The sequence below is a fragment of the Physella acuta genome, unplaced genomic scaffold (assembly GCF_028476545.2).
Source record: "Physella acuta isolate Inbredline_101_S28 unplaced genomic scaffold, ASM2847654v3 ptg000209l, whole genome shotgun sequence".
Classification (NCBI taxonomy): Eukaryota; Metazoa; Mollusca; class Gastropoda; family Physidae; genus Physella; species Physella acuta.
Genome location: NW_026731728.1, coordinates 238,906 through 262,986, shown reverse-complemented (window position 1 = coordinate 262,986; position 24,081 = coordinate 238,906). Strand labels below are relative to the sequence as shown.

The window sequence follows — 24,081 nt, the reverse complement described above, 5'->3', positions numbered from 1 at the left end:
TTTATGTCTAGGTTGAGTGTAGTAGGTTTGTTTATGTCTAGGTTGAGTGTAGTAGGTTTGTTTATGTCTAGGTTGAGTGCAGCAGGTTTGTTTATGTCTAGGTTGAGTGTAGCAGGTTTGTTTATGTCTAGGTTGAATGTAGTAGGTTTGTTTATGTCTAGGTTGAATGTAGTAGGTTTGTTTATGTCTAGGTTGAGTGTAGTAGGTTTATGTCTAGGTTGAGTGCAGCAGGTTTGTCAATGAACACATGATGCTGCATAAGATGGCGACTGACCACAACATGGCCTTGAGCTTCACTGACCTCAGCGTCTGGTGTTACACATGTGACCAGTATGTGGACAATGAGGTGAGTCCAGGTCACTTTATGGACAATATGTCCAGGTCATTTTATGGACAATATGTCCAGGTCATTTTATGGACAATATGTCCTATGTGACCCACCCCATGTTCTATGTGACCCACCTCATGTTCTATGTGACCCACCCCATGTCCTATGTGACCCAACCCATGTTCTATGTGACCCACTTCATGTTTTCAGGTTTTGTTTCCCGTCAAGAACGCAGCTCACCTCAGCAAATTTGGAGAATCACTTCCTAGCATCCTGTAACCTTGACCAGCATCCTGTAACCTTGACCAGCATCCTGTAACCTTGACCAGCATCCTGTAACCTTGACCAGTACCAGCTGATATGCACTAACATTAATTAAGTTTTAAAGTCTAATTAAAAAATTATTTTGTCTGCTAAAATTGTCTGTACCTAGTCTGGGTCTGTCTTGTGATTTGACTCCCTAGGCTTTGATGAAATGGGTTGCTGCAACTTTCAGGGTTCTTCAATAATTGTCCAATCAGGTCTGGTCTATTGTAATCAGGTCTGGTCTGATGTAATCAGGTCTGGTCTGATGTAATCAGGTCTATTGTAATTAGGTCTATTGTAATTAATCAGATAAAAATGTTTACAATCACATTTTATTTTTGAATTGTTTGTATTCTGTAATTGTATTAGAAATACATGAATCACTGTACCAGTATAATTGATTGTTTTTTTGTGTGTACCATGATGTACAAGTTGTATTTGATATGTACAAGACTAAGTTGATCACACCCGCCTGACTTTGGCCTTAAGAGGGCTGGCAGCAAATGGTATCATTTTATTGCCAGTAGAAACTGATGAACTTAATGGTATCATTTTATTGCCAGTAGAAACTGATGAACTTAATGTTCTCTTATGTTTTTATCCAATTTACAAATTATTGATGACCTGTTCAAAAGAATTTTTCAATTTTTTTTTTTCAATTTTTAAAAGATTGGTCACAAATATTTTTGTGATTCCATCCTGTGTTTCAGCTAGTATTGTGGAAGTAGTTTTACACTAAATTGCTTATATTTGAAGATGATGAAAAAGGCTAGAATATATATTTTCTTGTATGTCAACTTGCACAATTAAGTGAAACAGATCTAACCTGTGTTTCTTTTATTTATTTTGTCTGACCAAAAAAAAACAACACATTGAAAGACACAAGAAGATTAAAGATAAACAGTGTACCAAAATAAAAAATCCAATAAAAAATATTAAATTCCCATTTCCCCCCCCCCCCCCCCACCCCCTTAAAAAAGTGTGTATTAGCAAAGGTTTCTAAATTTATTTTTTTTGCTGCTTTTATTTTCTCGTTTTAACTGTAAAGATATTTTTATATCCAGTATGGGACAATAGCAACAACTCAAGACATTCCTGGTGATTTTATTTTAGAAAATTATTTCAGTCTTCATGCAAGGTAGGCAACAAAACTAGAATAAATATTTTGGTTACAAAAAATAATTGTATACATTTTAATTAAAGAATAGAATTTTAAAATTGTAAATATTTATGATGAAAGAGATTTGGGGCAGGAAAAAGTTGAGTGAACACAATCTTTAACTTATACAAGGGATGTAAGCGTTTTCATCATTAGCAAGCACATTAATCAGCATGTTTAATTAAGCCAATTGGTGTAAACAAAATTAACAAGTTGAATAAAATTTTAAAAAACCAAATACTTCAGCTAGTACCACAGATAAAAAAGATTTGGTCGAAGAATTTAAAGTTTAGAGCTATAGTTGCAGGTCCCACCAAAAGGTGAAAGATGATTAAATGGGGGAGATTTGAAAAATAGTTTTACAGTGTCTTGTTACCAGAATATGGCCACAACTGATGTACCCCTTAAGTTTACTGAACCAGACAGTCTAGTCTACTGACCCCACCAGTCTACTGACCCCACCAGTCTACTGACCCCACCAGTCTACTGACCCCACCAGTCTACTGACCCCACCAGTCTACTGACCCCACCAGTCTACTGACCCCACCAGTCTAGTGACCCCACCAGTCTACTGACCCCACCAGTCTAGTGACCCCACCAGTCTACTGACCCCACCAGTCTACTGACCCCACCAGTCTACTGACCCCACCAGTCTACTGACCCCACCAGTCTACTGACCCCACCAGTCTAGTGACCCCACCAGTCTACTGACCCCACCAGTCTACTGACCCCACCAGTCTACTGACCCCACCAGTCTACTGACCCCACCAGTCTACTGACCCCACCAGTCTAGTCTACTGACCCCACCAGTCTAGTGACCCCACCAGTCTACTGACCCCACCAGTCTAGTGACCCCACCAGTCTAGTGACCCCACCAGTCTACTGACCCCACCAGTCTACTGACCCCACCAGTCTACTGACCCCATTAATTTACTGACCCCACCAGTCTACTGACCCCACCAGTCTACTGACCCCACCAGTCTACTGACCCCACCAGTGACCCCACCAGTCTACTGACCCCACCAGTCGAGTGACCCCACCAGTCTACTGACCCCACCAGTCTACTGACCCCACCAGTCTACTGACCCCACCAGTCTACTGACCCCACCAGTCTACTGACCCCACCAGTCTACTGACCCCACCAGTCTACTGACCCCACCAGTCTACTGACCCCACCAGTCTACTGACCCCACCAGTCTACTGACCCCATTAATTTACTGACCCCACCAGTCTACTGACCCCACCAGTCTACTGACCCCACCAGTCTACTGACCCCACCAGTGACCCCACCAGTCTACTGACCCCACCAGTCGAGTGACCCCACCAGTCTACTGACCCCACCAGTCTAGTGACCCCACCAGTCTACTGACCCCACCAGTCTAGTGACCCCACCAGTCTAGTGACCCCACCAGTCTACTGACCCCACCAGTCTACTGACCCCACCAGTCTACTGACCCCACCAGTCTACTGACCCCACCAGTCTAGTGACCCCACCAGTCTACTGACCCCACCAGTCTACTGACCCCACCAGTCTACTGACCCCACCAGTCTACTGACCCCACCAGTCTACTGACCCCACCAGTCTACTGACCCCACCAGTCTACTGACCCCACCAGTCTACTGACCCCACCAGTCTACTGACCCCACCAGTCTAGTCTACTGACCCCACCAGTCTAGTGACCCCACCAGTCTACTGACCCCACCAGTCTAGTGACCCCACCAGTCTACTGACCCCACCAGTCTACTGACCCCACCAGTCTAGTGACCCCACCAGTCTACTGACCCCACCAGTCTAGTGACCCCACCAGTCTACTGACCCCACCAGTCTACTGACCCCACCAGTCTACTGACCCCATTAATTTACTGACCCCACCAGTCTACTGACCCCACCAGTCTACTGACCCCACCAGTCTACTGACCCCACCAGTCTACTGACCCCACCAGTCTACTGACCCCACCAGTCTACTGACCCCACCAGTCTACTGACCCCACCAGTCTACTGACCCCACCAGTCTACTGACCCCACCAGTCTACTGACCCCACCAGTCTAGTCTACTGACCCCACCAGTCTAGTCTACTGACCCCACCAGTCTAGTCTACTGACCCCACCAGTCTAGTGACCCCACCAGTCTAGTGACCCCACCAGTCTACTGACCCCACCAGTCTACTGACCCCACCAGTCTACTGACCCCACCAGTCTACTGACCCCACCAGTCTACTGACCCCACCAGTCTACTGACCCCATTAATTTACTGACCCCACCAGTCTACTGACCCCACCAGTCTACCACCCCACCAGTCTACTGACCCCACCAGTCTACTGACCCCATTAATTTACTGACCCCACCAGTCTACTGACCCCACCAGTCTACTGACCCCATTAATTTACTGACCCCACCAGTCTACTGACCCCACCAGTCTACTGACCCCATTAATTTACTGACCCCACCAGTCTACTGACCCCACCAGTCTACTGACCCCACCAGTCTACTGACCCCACCAGTCTACTGACCCCACCAGTCTACTGACCCCATTAATTTACTGACCCCACCAGTCTACTGACCCCACCAGTCTACTGACCCCACCAGTCTACTGACCCCATTAATTTACTGACCCCACCAGTCTACTGACCCCACCAGTCTACTGACCCCACCAGTCTAGTGACCCCACCAGTCTAGTGACCCCACCAGTCTACTGACCCCACCAGTCTACTGACCCCACCAGTCTAGTGACCCCACCAGTCTAGTGACCCCACCAGTCTACTGACCCCACCAGTCTACTGACCCCACCAGTCTACTGACCCCACCAGTCTACTGACCCCACCAGTCTAGTGACCCCACCAGTCTACTGACCCCACCAGTCTACTGACCCCACCAGTCTACTGACCCCACCAGTCTACTGACCCCACCAGTCTACTGACCCCACCAGTCTACTGACCCCACCAGTCTACTGACCCCACCAGTCTAGTGACCCCACCAGTCTACTGACCCCACCAGTCTACTGACCCCACCAGTCTACTGACCCCACCAGTCTACTGACCCCACCAGTCTACTGACCCCACCAGTCTAGTCTAGTGACCCCACCAGTCTAGTCTACTGACCCCACCAGTCTACTGACCCCACCAGTCTAGTGACCCCACCAGTCTAGTGACCCCACCAGTCTAGTGACCCCACCAGTCTACTGACCCCATTAATTTACTGACCCCATTAATTTACTGACCCCACCAGTCTACTGACCCCACCAGTCTACTGACCCCACCAGTCTACTGACCCCACCAGTCTACTGACCCCACCAGTCTAGTGACCCCACCAGTCTACTGACCCCACCAGTCTACTGACCCCACCAGTCTACTGACCCCACCAGTCTACTGACCCCACCAGTCTACTGACCCCACCAGTCTACTGACCCCACCAGTCTACTGACCCCACCAGTCTACTGACCCCACCAGTCTACTGACCCCACCAGTCTAGTCTACTGACCCCACCAGTCTACTGACCCCACCAGTCTACTGACCCCACCAGTCTAGTGACCCCACCAGTCTAGTGACCCCACCAGTCTACTGACCCCACCAGTCTACTGACCCCACCAGTCTACTGACCCCATTAATTTACTGACCCCACCAGTCTACTGACCCCACCAGTCTAGTCTACTGACCCCACCAGTCTAGTGACCCCACCAGTCTACTGACCCCACCAGTCTAGTGACCCCACCAGTCTAGTGACCCCACCAGTCTACTGACCCCACCAGTCTACTGACCCCACCAGTCTACTGACCCCACCAGTCTACTGACCCCACCAGTCTACTGACCCCACCAGTCTACTGACCCCACCAGTCTAGTGACCCCACCAGTCTAGTCTACTGACCCCACCAGTCTACTGACCCCACCAGTCTACTGACCCCACCAGTCTACTGACCCCACCAGTCTAGTGACCCCACCAGTCAACTGACCCCACCAGTCTACTGACCCCACCAGTCTACTGACCCCATTAATTTACTGACCCCACCAGTCTAGTGACCCCACCAGTCTACTGACCCCACCAGTCTACTGACCCCACCAGTCTACTGACCCCACCAGTCTAGTGACCCCACCAGTCTACTGACCCCACCAGTCTACTGACCCCACCAGTCTAGTGACCCCACCAGTCTACTGACCCCACCAGTCTACTGACCCCACCAGTCTACTGACCCCACCAGTCTACTGACCCCATTAATTTACTGACCCCACCAGTCTACTGACCCCACCAGTCTAGTGACCCCACCAGTCTACTGACCCCACCAGTCTACTGACCCCACCAGTCTACTGACCCCACCAGTCTACTGACCCCACCAGTCTAGTGACCCCACCAGTCTACTGACCCCACCAGTCTACTGACCCCACCAGTCTACTGACCCCACCAGTCTACTGACCCCACCAGTCTACTGACCCCACCAGTCTACTGACCCCACCAGTCTAGTCTACTGACCCCACCAGTCTACTGACCTCACCAGTCTAGTGACCCCACCAGTCTACTGACCCCATTAATTTACTGACCCCACCAGTCTACTGACCCCACCAGTCTACTGACCCCACCAGTCTACTGACCCCACCAGTCTACTGACCCCACCAGTCTACTGACCCCACCAGTCTAGTGACCCCACCAGTCTACTGACCCCACCAGTCTACTGACCCCACCAGTCTAGTGACCCCACCAGTCTACTGACCCCACCAGTCTAGTGACCCCACCAGTCTACTGACCCCACCAGTCTACTGACCCCACCAGTCTACTGACCCCACCAGTCTACTGACCCCACCAGTCTACTGACCCCATTAATTTACTGACCCCACCAGTCTACTGACCCCACCAGTCTACTGACCCCACCAGTCTAGTGACCCCACCAGTCTACTGACCCCACCAGTCTACTGACCCCACCAGTCTAGTGACCCCACCAGTCTACTGACCCCACCAATCTACTGACCCCACCAGTCTACTGACCCCACCAGTCTAGTGACCCCACCAGTCTACTGACCCCATTAATTTACTGACCCCACCAGTCTACTGACCCCACCAGTCTACTGACCCCACCAGTCTACTGACCCCATTAATTTACTGACCCCACCAGTCTACTGACCCCACCAGTCTACTGACCCCACCAGTCTACTGACCCCACCAGTCTAGTGACCCCACCAGTCTACTGACCCCACCAGTCTACTGACCCCACCAGTCTAGTGACCCCACCAGTCTACTGACCCCACCAGTCTACTGACCCCATTAATATACTGACCCCACCAGTCTACTGACCCCACCAGTCTACTGACCCCACCAGTCTACTGACCCCACCAGTCTAGTGACCCCACCAGTCTACTGACCCCACCAGTCTAGTGACCCCACCAGTCTACTGACCCCACCAGTCTACTGACCCCACCAGTCTACTGACCCCACCAGTCTAGTGACCCCACCAGTCTACTGACCCCACCAGTCTACTGACCCCACCAGTCTACTGACCCCACCAGTCTACTGACCTCACCAGTCTAGTGACCCCACCAGTCTACTGACCCCATTAATTTACTGACCCCACCAGTCTACTGACCCCACCAGTCTACTGACCCCACCAGTCTACTGACCCCACCAGTCTAGTGACCCCACCAGTCTACTGACCCCACCAGTCTACTGACCCCACCAGTCTAGTGACCCCACCAGTCTACTGACCCCACCAGTCTACTGACCCCACCAGTTTACTGACCCCACCAGTCTACTGACCCCACCAGTCTACTGACCCCACCAGTCTACTGACCCCACCAGTCTACTGACCCCACCAGTCTACTGACCCCACCAGTCTACTGACCCCACCAGTCTACTGACCCCACCAGTCTACTGACCCCACCAGTCTACTGACCCCACCAGTCTACTGACCCCACCAGTCTACTGACCCCATTAATTTACTGACCCCACAGAACATAACCACTGGCCATGAACTAAAGTTAAGAGCCCAAACCAAACAGATTCTAACATTGATGACTAGAGTACATGCACCATTTGGTTTCAAGCTCAATTTTTGACGAGCCATCCATTGAAATAAACACGCTTTAATCAATTGTTACGACATTTTTTAAACACAGTTATCCTCAGTAGCTGCGGGGAGCTACGTTGGCAAAACTGCTGCCCCATTTTTAGCTGAGATGGATTAAATCTTTACCCATTTTAATTAAATTTCTACCCATTTAAATCAAATCTTTACCCAATTTAACTATAAAATCTTCATTGATTTAGATACGATAGCTAAATCTTTATTCTTTTGAATAAGATAAAATCTTTACAAATAAAACTTAGCAAAAAACAAGTTAAAAATAAATGCGTGAATTGACAATAATCATGTAAAGCACTGAATTAAATTGAACTCTGAACAGCAAATTGCTGATTTGTTCTATAGCAATATTAACAGCAAATTGCTAATTTTTTCTATGCAAAAAATATTGTAAAGCAGAACTCAACAAGGTATAGTGGATGACGTCACGATATGTCCATTTTAGAACCTCACACTGGGTCCATAAGATTTAAATATTGAGCGGTTCCCTTCCGTAAGGGGATATAATCGAAATAATTTATCTTCCTAAAAATATAACTTGAGTTGTTTCCCTTAACATAAACCTAGTTAATTGCACAAATATCTCTTTAAAGCTGAAAAGTTTAGTATCTTGAGCAATAAACACATTTTCATTAGAATTTACTAAATTTGGCAAAAAGACCTACCCTGTAAAAAACAGAAAATTTTTATGGACCACTGCTTTTTATGGAACAATCGTAAAAAAAGAACAAAAGTATATAGTACAATACTATATAAAACACTACTGTATAAAAAATAAAACAACTGTATATAAGCTACATATAACAACTGTACACAGAGCATGGAAACATTAACCCAATGTGTATACCAGCAGTTAAATTACCCTCCTGAGGTGCTGAGAAATATCTTTCTAGTACGTAGACGTTTTACCATCATGAGAAATATCTTTCTAGCACGTAGACGTTTTACCATCATGAGAAATATCTTTCTAGTACGTAGACGTTTTACCATGAATAAAATGAGTCCATCAACATATTGACTCACATACTAGCAAGTCTCAAACATAAAGACTGGATCATCTCATTCAACACCCAGAACAGCTTGAGCCATGGGCCAGATCAAACCAATCACAAAGTCAACCAAATTACAGGCTGGCCGTTGTTGAGCCATGGGCCAGATCAAACCAATCACAAAGTCAACCAAATTACAGGCTGGCCGTTGTTGAGCCATGGGCCAGATCAAACCAATCACAAAGTCAACCAAACCAAATTACAGGCTGGCCATTGTTGAGCCATGGGCCAGATCAAACCAATCACTAAGTCAACCAAATTACAGACTTGCCGTTGTTGAGCCATGGGCCAGATCAAACCAATCACTAAGTCAACCAAATTACAGACTGGCCGTTGTTGAGCCATGGGCCAGATCAAACCAATCACTAAGTCAACCAAATTACAGACTGGCCGTTGTTGAGCCATGGGCCAGATCAAACCAATCACAAAGTCAACCAAATTACAGACTTGCCGTTGTTGAGCCATGGGCCAGATCAAACCAATCACAAAGTCAACCAAATTACAGACTGGCCGTTGTTGAGCCATGGGCCAGATCAAACCAATCACAAAGTCAACCAAATTACAGACTTGCCGTTGTTGAGCCATGGGCCAGATCAAACCAATCACAAAGTCAACCAAATTACAGACTGGCCGTTGTTGAGCCATGGGCCAGATCAAACCAATCACAAAGTCAACCAAATTACAGACTTGCCGTTGTTGAGCCATGGGCCAGATCAAACCAATCACAAAGTCAACCAAATTACAGACTGGCCGTTGTTGAGCCATGGGCCAGATCAAACCAATCACAAAGTCAACCAAATTACAGACTTGCCGTTGTTGAGCCATGGGCCAGATCAAACCAATCACAAAGTCAACCAAACCAAATTACAGACTTGCCATTGTTGAGCCATGGGCCAGATCAAACCAATCACAAAGTCAAACAAATTACAGGCTGGCCGTTGTTGAGCCATGGGCCAGATCAAACCAATCACAAAGTCAACCAAATTACAGACTGGCCGTTGTTGAGCCATGGGCCAGATCAAACCAATCACAAAGTCAACCAAATTACAGACTGGCCGTTGTTGAGCCATGGGCCAGATCAAACCAATCACAAAGTCAACCAAATTACAGACTGGCCGTTGTTGAGCCATGGGCCAGATCAAACCAATCACAAAGTCAACCAAACCAAATTACAGACTTGCCGTTGTTGAGCCATGGGCCAGATCAAACCAATCACAAAGTCAACCAAATTACAGGCTGGCCGTTGTTGAGCCATGGGCCAGATCAAACCAATCACAAAGTCAACCAAATTACAGGCTGGCCGTTGTTGAGCCATGGGCCAGATCAAACCAATCACAAAGTCAACCAAATTACAGACTGGCCGTTGTTGAGCCATGGGCCAGATCAAACCAATCACAAAGTCAACCAAATTACAGACTGGCCGTTGTTGAGCCATGGGCCAGATCAAACCAATCACAAAGTCAACCAAATTACAGACTGGCCGTTGTTGAGCCATGGGCCAGATCAAACCAATCACAAAGTCAACCAAACCAAATTACAGACTTGCCGTTGTTGAGCCATGGGCCAGATCAAACCAATCACTAAGTCAACCAAATTACAGACTGGCCGTTGTTGAGCCATGGGCCAGATCAAACCAATCACAAAGTCAACCAAATTACAGACTGGCCGTTGTTGAGCCATGGGCCAGATCAAACCAATCACAAAGTCAACCAAATTACAGGCTGGCCGTTGTTGAGCCATGGGCCAGATCAAACCAATCACAAAGTCAACCAAACCAAATTACAGACTTGCCGTTGTTGAGCCATGGGCCAGATCAAACCAATCACAAAGTCAACCAAATTACAGGCTGGCCGTTGTTGAGCCATGGGCCAGATCAAACCAATCACAAAGTCAACCAAATTACAGGCTGGCCGTTGTTGAGCCATGGGCCAGATCAAACCAATCACAAAGTCAACCAAATTACAGACTTGCCGTTGTTGAGCTGGGGAAGTTGGTCCTTGAGCCCAACAGTCCAGTTCTTTCATTGTTCACAGGTTTGGCTGCTAGAGAAGTCAGATGAAAACAAAAGTCATATTAGGCAAAAGTCAGGTCAGGACAAAAGTCAGATCAGACAACAAAAGTCATTGGATGACTTACCATCAGTCCTGAGTCCCTGACCAAAGTTCTGACAGACAAAGACAAGTTCTACCATCAGCACGAACCAGACCAGCAGACCCAGCGCCACTTGCAGGAGAGATTAAGTCACATGACTGATCAAGTTTAAGTCAAGTCACATGAAGCAGTCAGTTCATCAAAAGTTTTTATACAGGGTAACAGCACAAAGATGATTAACCAGCTTACACACATCATTTAATAAAATATATTATCCACCAAACCATCAACCAACAGATATAATCCACTAACCAACAGATATAATCCACTAACCAACAGATATAATCCACTAACCAACAGATATAATCCACTAACCAACAGATATAATCCACTAACATAGATATAGAGCCATCAACTAATATATGATCCACCAACACAGATTATATTTATAAGCTTCCAACCACAAATAACATCCACAAAAAGATATAATCCACCAACTTCATTAAATATAATCCACCAACCATCCATTATAATCCACCAACTACATTAACTATAATCCACCAACTCCATTAAATATAATCCACCAACTACATTGAATATAATCCACCAACTCCATTAAATATAATCCACCACCATAGAATCCATGGATACAGCTCACTCCACTGACTAACCTGCAGCAATCAGAGAGTAGACAATGCTTTCTGTGCCTTGTGTGTGCTCATCCAGCTCAATGTATTCCTGTGGCAGATGGTAAACCACATGTTTCATGTGTCTATTGGCACACTAGGTGTATGTGTCTATTGGCACACTAGGTGTATGTGTCTATTGGCACACTAGGTGTATGTGTCTATTGGCACACTAGGTGTATGTGTCTATTGGCACACTAGGTGTATATGTCTATTGGCACACTAGGTGTATGTGTCTATTGGCACACTAGGTGTATGTGTCTATTGGCACACTAGGTGTATGTGTCTATTGGCACACTAGTTGTGTCTATTAACACACTTAGTGTGTATGTGTCTATTAACACACTAGGTGTATGTGTTTATTGGCACACTCGTTGTATGTGTCTATTAACACACTAGTTGTATGTGTCTATTAACACACTAGTTATGCACATACCTGAACAATCTTGTAGATGTAGTAGCATGGCTTGACTAGCCCAAACACGGCAAAAACTACAGCAGCGGACTTGAGCTCTCTCTTCATCTTCAGCAGATTACATGCATTACAGATTACACACATGTAAGACATTACAGATTACATACATGTAAGACATTACAGACTACATGCATGTAAGACATTACAAACTACATGCATGTAAGACAATTCAGATTACATACATGTAAGACAATACAGATTACATACATATAAGGCAGTACACATTACATACAGGTAAGGCAGTACAGATTACACACAGATTTCTTAGAAGTAAGATTGTAAGATTGTGAATTTTTTGTAAAATCAGCTTTCTCATCATGCCCATCAGCACTTGATTGTTTGAGGGAAGCCATTGTATGCTTGTTGTCATGGTAACAGATCAACAGTGCTGGATACACAGATCAACATTCAGAGCTTCTTTCCCCCCCCCCCCCCCCCCCAAAAAAATATTAAGTGCCCCCTGGAGTTAAAAGTCTGTAAGAAACATTGTCAACAGTGGCAGATACACAGATCAACAGTGGCAGATACACAGATCAACAGTGGCAGATACACAGATCAACAGTGGCAGATACACAGATCTACAGTGGCAGATACACAGATCTACAGTGGCAGATACACAGATCTACAGTGGCAGATACACAGATCAACAGTAGCAGATACTCACACTAATCCAGCCCAACAGACACCACAACAACGAGTATGGGATGCCAACAGCCAGTGACGCCGTCTCTAAGATTGACACCTTGGTGCCAGACTCCAGGGCCAGGACCACGATGCTACACTGGTGTGGGGAGATTTTGTGTGAGATGTGGGGAAATTTATGTGAGATGTGGGGAAATTTGTGTGAGATGTGGGGACATTTGTGTGAGATGTGGGGACATTTTGTGTGAGATGTGGGGAAATGTGTGAGATGTGGGGAAATTTGTGTGAGATGTGGGGAAATTTGTGTGAGATGTGGGGAAATGTGTGAGATGTGGGGAAATTTGTGTGAGATGTGGGGACATTTTGTGTGAGATGTGGGGAAATGTGTGAGATGTGGGGAAATGTGTGAGATGTGGGGACATTTTGTGTGAGATGTGGGGAAATGTGTGAGATGTGGGGACATTTTGTGTGAGATGTGGGGAAATTTTGTGTGAGATGTGGGGACATTTTGTGTGAGATGTGGGGAAATGTGTGAGATGTGGGGAAATGTGTGAGATGTGGGGACATTTTGTGTGAGATGTGGGGAAATGTGTGAGATGTGGGGACATTTTGTGTGAGATGTGGGGACATTTTGTGTGAGATGTGGGGAAATTTGTGTGAGATGTGGGGAAATTTGTGTGAGATGTGGGGAAATTTGTGTGAGATGTGGGGAAATTTGTGTGAGATGTGGGGAGATTTAAATGGGGTAAGGTGGGGGAGATTTATGCAAGGTAAACTTATTTTTTCTGTACTCACAGCAGCTTGTAAGTCAAATTTGAGAAGACAGGAGAAAATTCCAGCTTGCTTGTACAGTTCTGTGGGTCGAACAATTTCTTTTTTACATTTGTCAATTTTCTAATCATTACATCTAAAAATAAACTTTCTGTAACTAACAATGTCAATGAAAAATGTTTGTCTGAACTTTGAGAGATGATCTTGTGGCAAGTCAAATGACAAGTTAAAAGTTTTTTATACTTTGCAAGTGTCCTGATGCACCAACGCTGCGGAACTGGAGGTATCCGAAGTTTCTGGAGACAATGTAGGCCAGATAAATATTTGGTGGCGCCAGAATGCAGGCAAGAATCAAACGAACCTGGAGGTAACAGTTTTAATTATAAACTTTTTATAAACATTTTTAATTATAAACTTTTTATAAAAAATTTTAATTATTTCTTGTTTCAATCTGGTTACTAGTTCATTTCCAAACTACATCTACATTTAAATACATGAGTAAGGATACGGTACTTAGAGGGTGAAAGATGAAGGTAAGGACTGCACACAAACAATGAAGGTAAGGACTGCACACAAACAGTGAAGGTAAGGACTGCACACAAACAGTGAAGGTAAGGACTGCACACAAACAGTGAAGGTAAGGACTGCACACAAACAGTGAAGGTAAGGACTGCACACAAACAATGAAGGTAAGGACTGCACACAAACAGTGAAGGTAAGGACTGCACACAAACAGTGAAGGTAAGGACTGCACACAAACAGTGAAGGTAAGGACTGCACACAAACAGTGAAGGTAAGGACTGCACACAAACAGTGAAGGTAAGGACTGCACACAAACAGTGAAGGTAAGGACTGCACACAAACAGTGAAGGTAAGGACTGCACACAAACAGTGAAGGTAAGGACTGCACACAAACAGTGAAGGTAAGGACTGCACACAAACAATGAAGGTAAGGACTGCACACAAACAGTGAAGGTAAGGACTGCACACAAACAGTGAAGGTAAGGACTGCACACAAACAGTGAAGGTAAGGACTGCACACAAACAGTGAAGGTAAGGACTGCACACAAACAGTGAAGGTAAGGACTGCACACAAACAGTGAAGGTAAGGACTGCACACAAACAGTGAAGGTAAGGACTGCACACAAACAATGAAGGTAAGGACTGCACACAAACAGTGAAGGTAAGGACTGCACACAAACAGTGAAGGTAAGGACTGCACACAAACAGTGAAGGTAAGGACTGCACACAAACAGTGAAGGTAAGGACTGCACACAAACAATGAAGGTAAGGACTGCACACAAACAGTGAAGGTAAGGACTGCACACAAACAGTGAAGGTAAGGACTACACACAAACAGTGAAGGTAAGGACTGCACACAAACAGTACTTGGATGGTTTGAGTTCTTTAAGTATAGAGTAAAGGAAATGTCCTACTAATTTGACTGTAGATTGTCTTAAAGGAAATGGCCTACTAATTTGACTGTAGATTGTCTTGTTGTGTTGAAGACAAAATATTCCAGCAAACAGTAGACAGCCACAACAACAACAGCCCCCATGAAGGCAAACACTTCAAAAACTCTTTCTCTAAACACTCCATGCAGCACATAGTACACGCAGAAACCTGCAAGAAGGCATCAGTCAACATCAGTCAACTGCTCAAGTCACTTCAGTCAACCGAAGATTTCAGTCAACTGCTCAAGTCACTTCAGTCAACCAAAGATTTCAGTCAACTACTCAAGTCACTTCAGTCAACGAAAGATTTCAGTCAACTGCTCAAGTCACTTCAGTCAACCAAAGATTTCAGTCAACTACTCAAGTCACTTCAGTCAACCAAAGATTTCAGTCAACTGCTCAAGTCACCACTACCTAATAATAAAGCCCTAATAAACTAGGATCCATCACTGTCACACCACTACTCTACTGCACCTGCGTTGATCAGCAGAAGTAACGTGAATGTGAAGTCTGGGTTTTGTGAGTCGTCGTCCTTGATGACAGAGATCATCCGATACAAGGTCAAGGCTATTGCGGTCAGGATGTTGGCGGATGATACGAGCAGAAAAATCCATTCATTCCTCGACAGCCCGGAGCAAGTTTTAGTCTGGGGAAGTTTGAACAGTCAATTGTTTGACTAGTTGACAACAGTCAATTGTTTGACTAGTTGACAACAGTCAATTGTTTCACTAGTTGACAACAGTCAATTGTTTCACTAGTTGACAACAGTCAATTGTTTCACTAGTTGACAACAGTCAATTGTTTCACTAGTTTACAACAGTCAATTGTTTCACTAGTTGACAACAGTCAATTGTTTCACTAGTTGACAACAGTCAATTGTTTCACTAGTTGACCAATTGTTTCACTAGTTGACAACAGTCAATTGTTTCACTAGTTGACAACAGTCAATTGTTTCACTAGTTGACAACAGTCAATTGTTTCACTAGTTGACAACAGTCAATTGTTTCACAAGTTTACAAAAGTCAATTGTTTCACAAGTTGACAACAGTCAATTGTTTCACTAGTTGACAACAGTCAATTGTTTCACAAGTTGACAACAGTCAATTGTTTGACTAGTTTACAACAGTCAATTGTTTCACAAGTTGACAAAAGTCAATTGTTTCACTAGTTGACAACAGTCAATTGTTTCACTAGTTGACAACAGTCAATTGTTTCACTAGTTGACAACAGTCAATTGTTTCACTAGTTGACAACAGTCAATTGTTTGACTAGTTGACAACAGTCAATTGTTTCACTAGTTGACCAATTGTGTGACTAGTTGACAACAGTCAATTGTTTGACTAGTTGACAACAGTCAATTGTTTCACTAGTTGACAACAGTCAATTGTTTGACTAGTTGACAACAGTCAATTGTTTCACTAGTTGACAACAGTCAATTGTTTGACTAGTTGACAACAGTCAATTGTTTGACTAGTTGACAACAGTCAATTGTTTCACTAGTTGACCAATCGTTTGACTAGTTGACAACAGTCAATTGTTTGACTAGTTGACCAATTGTTTCACTAGTTGACCAATTGTTTGACTAGTTGACCAATTGTTTCACTAGTTGACCAATTGTTTCACTAGTTGACAACAGTCAATTGTTTCACTAGTTGACAACAGTCAATTGTTTCACTAGTTGACAACAGTCAATTGTTTCACTAGTTGACAACAGTCAATTGTTTCACTAGTTGACCAATTGTTTCACTAAATGACAACAGTCAATTGTGTGACTAGTTGACAACAGTCAATTGTTTGACTAGTTGACAACAGTCAATTGTTTCACTAGTTGACAACAGTCAATTGTTTCACTAGTTAACAACAGTCAATTGTTTCACTAGTTGACAACAGTCAATTGTTTCACTAGTTGACAACAGTCAATTGTTTCACTAGTTTACAAAAGTATTCAATTCTCTTCACCCGCTATTATCCCAATTTTGTTCTGCTAAAAATGCTAATTAAACATATTTTTAACCCTCTACCCTCTATTGTTACCTTTCCTAGAATGATCTCTCAAGGAGCAACCACCCTTAACTAATTCAACAAGAAGTAATGTAATCATGACAAACATTTATGATTTAAATCTCCCTCAGACCTAAAAACATAGTATTGCAATTTTGTCTGTGTATGTGTGTGTCTGTCAGCATGATAATTTGAGTGCCTATCAACTTTTGAATGATTTCCAGTAATCTGAAATGGTACTAACTATATTTCTATAGGAAAATGATAATTTGAGTACTGATTCATTTAGGTCGATAAAATTTCATTTTCAAGTAAAAGGTCTTATGTTTGGGTCACTTTCAATATTTGGGTAACCTCCGATATCCAGAAGTGGTACTTTAATCTATTTGTGGTTTCTAAAATACTGATCACTTTAATACCATTTCAGTTAGGTGGATAAAATTTCCTCCAAGATATCTTTTTCACTAGTTTCTGTCAAAATTAGAGTGATTTCCAGTGACCCGACATATTACTTTACATTGTTTCCAATTTCTCAAAACCGCAAAACTTTTTTAACCTTGATTCCTTAATCTATCATCTGTAATGGGCGGAAACTTGTGAGCAAAATTTTGACCACTTCCACCTTACTGATTTCTTAAAAACGTTTCATGTAGATCAAGACTCGATGACAATGCATCATTTATTATTCGACTATATACAATAGTTAAACAAACATAACTTAAACTTTAAAGTTAAAACAGGTTTATTATGATTAAATAAGAATGATTATTGATTGAATTAGTAATTGGGCCTATTTAGTATTATTACTAACTTGTTAAAAAGTTTATTATATTAAAAATTTAAAATTGTCATCCTAGCCCCACCCCCCCCCCCCTCCCTCCACAGGCTGGCCTGGGCCTAAGGTAATCATTCAAAGTCATACATTACTTGGGCTGATCAGAGCCTAGGCCTATAACTAAACAAGTAAGCCTATTATTTTGTATTCTTATTTTATAGGCTAATATTTTTAACTTATTAATTATGTTATTAGCAGGCTTTTAGTCAGTATTAGTTATTAGGGTGTGGGGAAATTGCGAGACGCGAAAAGCGAAATGGCGAGACGGGAAAATGCGAGAAGGGCGCGAAAACGGTCGTTCACGTGACTTTTTTGTCTCGCATTTTACCACAAGCCGATACTTACGCTGGGTGGTGTTGAAATGCGAAGATTTCTGCGAAAAATTTACCGCACCCGATTTTCAGTGGTATTTGGTCCAGACTTCAAAGACGTTTCATTTACATTGTTAAAACTTCCGATTTTTCCGTCGCTAGACATACTGATGATTTGTCAACTCCCCCCATCTTTTGTGTCGACTTAGAATACCACCTTGTTCGAAACCGACGGAAATACCGCCGACGATAGATCAACTTCTGTCTTTTGTGTGGAACGCCGAGGCCGCCTGATTTACCGTCTTTGAAGATCACCGTGCCCGGATCCGCTGCCGCCGCAAACATATTTTCTATTGTTGCATAGAAATTTTTTTATAGCCGCCGCCTACGATTTTTTCCCAGCTTTTTTTACCATATAAATCTAAGCACAAGGAAATGCCTACATCATTTGGATACAACAAAATAAAGTGACGTCACCGATATTATCAGTTGCTCGTGCTATATCGCAAGCTATGGGCCTACTTCAAATATTTTTAAAACCAAGTTGAACTTATCTGAATTTTTTGGTTTTGGTGGTGGTGTTATTTGGGGTCTTCCATAAATGACGTCACACTTGTAGGGGGGGGGGTCTGTAATTTTATGACGATGTGTGATGAGGGGGAGGGGGGGGGGGGGGGTAAATGTGAAGTCACACTATAAAAAAGCAATGTTAGAAAAATAATTTTAGACGTTTTTTTCGCGTTTTAGAAAACTGTTTTAATACATTGTAATAGGAATTGATTAAAATACTCTATTTTGACCAAAATTAGACAAGATTTTGGGAAAATATTGACGTTTTAAAAAAACTCAACTGCTGGTGACAACAATGAGCAAGACATTGCCAAAATTACAGAAATGATAAAAAATACAAATTATAAAAAACGGAAAACAGATGTTGAGCGTGCGGATGATGATGATGAGAACATGGGTGCCAGTGTTGTTTGTGGGATGAACGAGGAGGTCAACTGTGATGAGAATGTGAAATGTTGTGAATGTGGATTGGAAGAAGTAGCAAAAGAAAAATGTATAAATGGGAGTCTAATGAACTGGGTTGGGTGTACTATGTGTGAAAGATGGTGTCACGAGGTGTGTTTGAGGACTGTTTCAGAAGATTTTGTTTGTAAATTTTGTTTGTAATTAAAATTACTTAATAAAAAAATAAATAGCACGTTTTAGAATTGTTTATACTTTTACACTTTTTGCAAGTACAAAAATCCATAAATAGATGTTGCAAAATATCTCTCCTGCTGACAAGATTATACCAATTCACAATGACACAGCTCACGTTTGTATCAATATGAGCGGGCTAGATTTTTAAATTAATGCCGACTGAGACGGGATTTTCCTCTCGCTAACAAGTGCAGGCGATGACAGTAGCACAGCAATGATGTTAGGATTTTTAAATAGATAGATCTAGATATAGATCTATCTATCTTCTTAGTATCTAGATAAAAAATAACATACAACACTCGTGTTAAAGGGTATGGCTAAATGCTTGTTTATTTTAAAACAAAAAAAAATAATTTAAATAAATAAAGATGGAAAAAAAAAGGAAAAAACTTTTTTCGCAAAAAGTGTCGCTATTTACCCTTAATTTCGCAGGTATGTCTCGCATTACCTTCTCGCATTTTCCCGCCTCGCCATTTCGCTTTTCGCGTCTCGCAATTTCCCCACACCCTAGTTATTACTAGATCTAGTTAACTGGTTATTATTTAATCGGTCTAGTATAAATTTAATAAGTAGGGGGTATAGTCTAATTAATGTAATCTATTGTTTTAGGTACATAAAATTGCCAGCGACTAACAATGTGAAAAACAGGTGACTCCTTAAATTTTAATAATTATTTCACATTTTGAGGAGGATTTATGTTTTGAAAAATACAAAAATGTTTCCTTGTTTCATTTATATACCTGTTTTTAAACAACTGAATTAAAACTTTTCAGTAATAAATGAAGACTAGCGATGTTTTCAACAGATGCAACCATGCTCATTTACTAAAGCAGCCATCTTGTTTATTTTTTTTTATTGTAAACTTATAGCGCAAGATTCAGGGGAAGCCACTCTAACTTACAGATTGCCGCTTTTTATATAGCAAATCCTGCTCGCAAACTCTGCTGTTTAAAGTTAATTTCTTGATTGATATATTTAATATTATTTAGGCCTATTATTTAGCCATTGATTTAGGTTTATTATTCATGTATCTATAATATTTGACACAAATATATCAAAATATACTTAACTCTTTAAGACCGTAACGACGCTCCCAGCGGTCGGTCCGCCGGCCTGCCATGCCGTAACGACGCTCCCAGCGTCTGATAAATATTTCTCTATTTAATTCGTTGTTTTTCGGAATCCAAGTTTTTAATCGTAAATCTAGGTCATGATAACGCTAGAGCGGCCATTTTTCGTTGTATTTACTTCTTGTAGTTTTCTCGTTAGATCGATTTTGTATTTTATAGAATTGTTTTTGTAAAACAACTCGAAAAACGGCATTTTTTAACACTGCGGAACGCCGTTCAGCGGCCGCGTCTAAACGTTTACGTCGCCGCATTATAAAATTAACGAAAATTAAAGTATTTATACTAAGACTAATCCGATCCATGATTTTTGTAGATAAATGGACGTACTTTCGTTTTCTATGAATAAGAACTCATGAAAAGTTATTCTTATTATTAATTTTCCCGACAGAAGCGTAATTTTTGCACGAAAAAATCAACTCTTTATTTTTTCTTCTTTAAAACTAAGTAATTATCTTTCTTCAGTAAATAAATAATTCCTAAAAGTTTATATCAGTGTGTAGTGTATTCAATTACGATTATTTTTTATCAATCATGTGTGGGGTTTAAATTAACGGGTAAAAAGATATGGGTCATTTAGCCGCACGGGTACTGAAAAAAAAATGAGTGAAAAAAATAATTCCGGTAAAACGTGAAAATAATTACGGGCTTAAAGAGTTAAAGCCTTGACAATGAGGTAACTTTTTCGCGGGCGATTTTACGTACCTAAAACGATAGATTACCCTAGTAATTGCTAATTACTAGTAATTAATTATAATTAGTTAGAATCTAGAACTAGATTCTAGAAAATACCTTGCCTAGCGCTGTTGTTTTTGTGGACTTTGGAGCATCCGTGATGCCGTATTTTGAATAGTCATTTGAAGCAGAATTGGTCATCACATCAGTTTGTAAATTCTCAGCCGACTCAACATGTTCCATGACATTTATTTTATCCTTTGTTTGTGGTACATCATTGTTTACATTGCTAGTAAAACAAGCCAGCCGCCATCTTAAACAGTCACATGACAAAAGATATTTTTAGAAGATATTTTTTTCTACGAAATAAAATGGAGTGAACTCCCTTTAGCCTAGTTTGATTTTCATGGCACATTGCTCAATATCATACAAGAAATTCCAGGATATTAATTATGATAACGTTCAATTGTTATCAATAATTAATTTTAGACGCATGACCTAATGTTCTGTCTACTCATATCGCTACCGTTAGAATAACATATGCATATTGCATTTTAAAAAAAGGACCTTCAATTTACCTTGACCGCACAGGTCCAGTGTTTCTTTCAGACTTTTTGTGGCTCAATTTTATGGGGGGGACGGGGGGGGGACGGGACTGGTAATAGTAAATATTTTCTTTTCTATATAAATCTATTTCGTCACAGTTTCTTCCAGGCATCTCTTCTGGGGGGCGAAGCCCCCCCCCCCCCCGAAAAAATTCTCCCCCCCCCCCCCCGAACGAAATGAAATTTTAACAGTGTCCGCCCCCTCCCCCCCCCAAGAAAGTCTACCGCCCCCCCCCCCCGAAAATTTCAAGTGCCCCCCCCCCCCCCCCCGGAGAAAAAAGTCTGGAAGAAACACTGCTGGTCTGTCTATCTGTCCCTAAAGCATTACCACAGCTTTCATTCGATCGCCATAAAACTTTGGGAAGTTGTTGAGGACACTCCTGGGGAGGTTTCTGCAAACAAAAAAGTTTTATTTTAGTCACACATAGTCATAAATGTCCTGACCCCCCCCCCCCTTCCCTCAAAGAGTTATGTCAGTTAAGAATACCCCCATTAGATCGTAGCGAATTTACGAAAATTATTTTACCACCCACCCCCTCCCCCAAGTATATTTTACCGGCCTGTACTTTGATATGGATATTTAATTCTCATTAGCTCCTGGGTTGTTTTTTTAAATACGGGAATTGCCGTTTCTATGTATATAACGCTATATAACGGTATATAACGCTATATAACGGTAAATCGTTTGAAATCAGACGACTGGGGTTGCACCGGGTGATTCACTGCCAGCAACCAGGGCCAACCCCCGTGTTGATCCGATAACACCGTGTAACTAGGGGGGTAGCGCCGTCTGCTGTAAGTGGGTCTGTAGGTAGGGAGTCACGTGTCTGCCGTCACAAACATTATCTAATGGGCGACAGACAACTGAGCGTAGACCTAGTGGGTGAGGTCGAACTGGGCGTAATGTCATACCTATATTAAGCTTTTTATTCCAAATTTTTAAATACTTTTATGTACATTTTTATATTTTATATTTTAAAATGAAAATAAGTGTATCCGTTTTACATGAAGTCGATATTTGGTTAGACCAGTAGCCAAGTTTCTACCAGAAAGTAAAGATAATACAGTTCCACATGAAATGTTTTCTAAGACCTTTCGAGTTTATATTGATAGATTTGTTATTTTATTATGAATGGTTTCTGATTTGTGTAGTGCTTATTTCAGTAAACGGTAAACGAAATAAACAACGCGCTTATCTCTAAATGCACGCAGTGTTTCTTCCAGACTTTTTTCTCCGGGAGGGGGGGGGGGGGCACTTGAAATTTTCGGGGGGGGGGGGGGCGGTAGACTCTCTTCGGGGGGCGGACACTGTTAAAAGTATATATTTTGTATATAAATTATATAAATTTCATTTCGTTCGGGGGGGGGGGGGGGAAGGGGGCGGTAGAATTTTTTCGGGGGGGGGGAGGGCTTTGCCCCCGCACCCCCCCCCCCCCCCCCCCCCCCCCCGAAGAGATGCCTGGAAGAAACTCTAAATGCACGTTTAATAAGTAATTCTGTTAAAATTCTTCATCTTTGCTCTGATAAAAATAAATTATTATTTTCTTAGACCATCTCTTGCCCTAACCCTAGCCCTAACTCAAATATAGATTTAATACGTTAAAAATGCGTTAAAACTGTACAATTATTGCTGTTGCAGTATAAACATTTAAAAACCAGCTCCTTATATTTTATTATTTCTTTCGAGCGTGTTAGGGTGCCATGGATTGGTCATCTCAATAGATTCAATAGAACAACTCCAAAATCTAACAACTGCTGCCTTGTAGTTTGTTCTTGGTTGGACAAAGGCTATGGAAGCAAATCCAAAAAGAAAAGCAGGCCGAAATCGGAGTCAATGGCCTTAATTGCGTTGGAAAAGGGTCGGCGTGGTCGAGTCGGTAAAAGCTCATGGTTGCTAAACGGAAAAGTCTCGAGTTCGACCCCTTCCAACACTAAAAATTAAGAACGAAGTAGAAGAAAAATAGAACAAACGCGTCATTTTTCATGGGTTTAAAAAGTATTTCAACAAGCTACAATTTCTTGAAGTTAATGATGTAAACAAATATAAAAGTTCAGAAACTACAAGCGAATTGGATTGGAACGGCAAAGTTGGGCAGCAGTTAGGATTCTACCATAGCAAGAACACACACAAATGTATGAAAGAAAAACTAAGCAGTTTCGCAAAGTAAGGCATTGCCCACTTAATGGCTGCCCGGTCGGCAATAGCCCTGTTGTCACGTGACTCGGCCAAAACGGTGTATGCACATGACGTAAGCATGACGCCTCCAGTTGGTAGACTGAGCTATTAATAGCTCT

The 24,081-nt window shown here is 42.6% G+C and overlaps 2 protein-coding genes across 4 annotated transcripts in view; one reads left to right on the top strand and one right to left on the bottom strand.

Moving 5' to 3' along the window:
* The window catches only part of LOC131937417 (histone deacetylase 6), a 204,671-nt gene extending 203,217 nt beyond the window's left edge, over positions 1 to 1,454 (top strand). For both annotated transcript variants that reach the window (XM_059294820.1, XM_059294819.1), the window contains exons 36-37: positions 218 to 346; positions 539 to 1,454. In XM_059294820.1, the coding sequence (XP_059150803.1) occupies positions 218 to 346; positions 539 to 607 (198 nt within the window). In that variant the 3' untranslated portion in view covers positions 608 to 1,454. The remainder of the gene's footprint in view (positions 1 to 217; positions 347 to 538) is intronic.
* A 6,200-nt stretch (positions 1,455 to 7,654) lies between these two features.
* Positions 7,655 to 21,500, bottom strand: LOC131937399 (uncharacterized). Of its 2 annotated transcripts, none has more exons than XM_059294798.1 (10): positions 21,299 to 21,500; positions 15,498 to 15,669; positions 15,044 to 15,192; positions 13,813 to 13,930; positions 13,594 to 13,652; positions 12,821 to 12,937; positions 12,118 to 12,204; positions 11,667 to 11,733; positions 11,041 to 11,127; positions 7,655 to 10,946 (listed from the first exon to the last, which is right to left on the bottom strand). In XM_059294798.1, exons 1-10 carry the CDS (start codon positions 21,422 to 21,424, stop codon positions 10,864 to 10,866), a joined length of 1,065 nt encoding a protein of 354 aa, XP_059150781.1. In that variant the 5' UTR covers positions 21,425 to 21,500; the 3' UTR covers positions 7,655 to 10,863. The 2 variants fall into 2 exon arrangements, 1 of the variants encoding a protein (XP_059150781.1); XR_009386220.1 differs by having other exon boundaries at positions 10,896 to 10,946; positions 11,041 to 11,153.
* Positions 21,501 to 24,081: the final 2,581 nt, after the last annotated feature.

Bases quoted from the DNA above. Each gene is read 5' to 3' on its own strand.
- LOC131937399 (XM_059294798.1), bottom strand. From the start codon at position 21,424: ATGGAACATGTTGAGTCGGCTGAGAATTTACAAACTGATGTGATGACC. The intron at 15,193-15,497 runs GTGCAGTAGAGT...GCCTTCTTGCAG, and splicing joins ACTTCTGCTGATCAACGCAG to GTTTCTGCGTGTACTATGTG. The intron at 13,653-13,812 runs GTATAAAAAACT...TTCGACCCACAG, and splicing joins TGCATCAGGACACTTGCAAA to AACTGTACAAGCAAGCTGGA.